The sequence below is a fragment of the Galeopterus variegatus genome, unplaced genomic scaffold (assembly GCF_000696425.1).
Source record: "Galeopterus variegatus unplaced genomic scaffold, G_variegatus-3.0.2 Scaffold5811, whole genome shotgun sequence".
NCBI classification, from domain to species: domain Eukaryota; kingdom Metazoa; phylum Chordata; class Mammalia; order Dermoptera; family Cynocephalidae; genus Galeopterus; species Galeopterus variegatus.
In genome coordinates, this window is record NW_007731922.1 from 47,433 (window position 1) to 49,500 (window position 2,068).

The 2,068-nt window shown below is 39.1% G+C and overlaps 1 protein-coding gene across 1 annotated transcript in view; it reads left to right on the forward strand.

The window, feature by feature from the left end:
* The window catches only part of SAMD8 (sterile alpha motif domain containing 8), a 17,612-nt gene extending 16,146 nt beyond the window's left edge, over positions 1 to 1,466 (forward strand). The window contains exons 4-5 of the mRNA XM_008590018.1: positions 781 to 931; positions 1,104 to 1,466. Of these exons, the coding sequence (XP_008588240.1) occupies positions 781 to 931; positions 1,104 to 1,408 (456 nt within the window). The 3' untranslated portion in view covers positions 1,409 to 1,466. The remainder of the gene's footprint in view (positions 1 to 780; positions 932 to 1,103) is intronic.
* Positions 1,467 to 2,068: the final 602 nt, after the last annotated feature.

Sequence of the window (2,068 nt, forward strand, 5' to 3'; positions counted from 1 at the left end):
ATGGAAAACAGTATGGAGGTTCCTCAAAAAATTAAAAATAGGGCCGGCCCGGTGGCGCACAATGCGTCGCTTGAGAGTGCAGCGGCGCTCCCGCCGAGGGTTCGGATTCCATGTGGAGACCGGTTCCCGCTCACTGGCTGAGCACGGTGGGGACGCAACACCGAGGGTTGTGATCCCGTTGTCAGTCCCCGGTACGGGCGCGACACCAAGGGTTGCGATCCCGTTACCGGTCAGTAAAAAAGACAAAAAAGGAAAAAAAATAAAATAAAAATAAAACTACGATATGGTCCAGAAATCCCACTACTGGGTATATAAACAAAGGAAATGAAATCGGTATGTCAAAGAGATATCTGCACTCCCATGTTTATTGTAGCATTATGTCCAATAGCCAAGGTACAATGGAATCAACCCAAGTGTTTAACAACAGATGAATAGATAAAATGTGTTGTATATAGCCAATTTCTTACTGGCAGGAACGGCCAAGCAAATGCTACTGTGATACTGTATTAAAAACTTACAGATGTTTTTGTTATAGTGACCTTTTCATTGTAAAGGAATTACACTGATTTCATTTAATTACTAAAATATTTCTGAGTACACAGCCAAGATTTGACCACCCATTTTTGAGTCTGCCTGGAATAACTAGACTCAGGGCCTGGTTTCATTTCCTTAGATCTTATTTCTGAATCATTCAACATTTGAATTTCAGTGGGAAATGGGTGTTGGGAAGCACCCATGTCCCCAAGCATTTGAAACACTAATTCATTACTTTCTTTATAGATATATGGCAGCGTATGGGAAAAATTACACCGGGCCTTTGCCATTTGGAGTGGCTTTGGAATGACCCTGACTGGTGTTCACACTTGTGGAGATTACATGTTCAGTGGCCACACAGTTGTCCTAACTATGCTGAATTTCTTTGTCACTGAATGTAAGTATCTTTTTAGTGCTTCTATGCATATTTGATAACTGACTGCAGAGGAGGCTGTGGGAAGAGTGTCAAGTCATATGAAGAATGGACAAAAGAGTGACCAAAGAAACATGTGACTGAGAAGCATTCGAAGGATTGTGATTTTAAAACGATCTTTCTGTCCTTTTTCTAGATACACCAAGAAGCTGGAATTTCTTGCACACTTTATCCTGGGTTCTCAACCTCTTTGGAATCTTCTTCATCTTGGCTGCCCACGAACATTATTCCATTGATGTGTTTATTGCCTTTTATATCACAACAAGACTCTTTTTGTACTACCATACTCTAGCCAATACCAGAGCATATCATCAGAGTAGGAGAGCAAGGATTTGGTTTCCCATGTTTTCTTTTTTTGAATGCAATGTTAATGGCACAGTACCTAATGAATATTGTTGGCCATTTTCAAAACCAGCAATAATGAAAAGACTAATTGGGTGAAAACTGTATCTTTGTAATGAGTTCATGATTAAATGTATAGTAGTTGTTGAAAACAAATAATTTTGCTCTTTCCCCCTTGTGTTCCTGGATGACTTGCTTTTTGGTTTATGTTGACAAAGTAAAGTTCCCAAGGCTATGATTATAAAAGAGTGGGAAAGAACAGTCAAGAGTCCTTACATAGTGGTTTGAGCAAAAAGCTTAAGTAGATGTTTTCTGTCCCTTCTCTTTAGGGAGACTTAAAGTTGTGATCAAAGTCAGCCTGTTGCTCTTACCTGTTGAGTATTTGCTTATTGAACTTAAGCAAATCAACTTAAGCAGTTTGCTGGTTGGAGGATTTTTTATTGATTTCCGGTAGGACTTTAGTCAAGAAATAATATTCTTTGAAGCTCCTTATTATCTTCAAAGGAAAAATCCCTACCAAGTGAGCAATAATTGTTCTTTGAACTAATCTCTGTGTCTGTTAAAAACTAAACAACTTGGAAAGTGATCTGTTTTACTGACAAATATTTTTTGCCCTTTGAGCCATCTTTAAGAAGAATATACTGAGCATACCAGGATGCCTGAAACAAGAAGAGAATGAAAGGGCCATACATGAGGCGATAAAGCACTAATGAGGATGTCACCAGTCTCCTCATTAATGCAGATATAGGGCTGGTATTT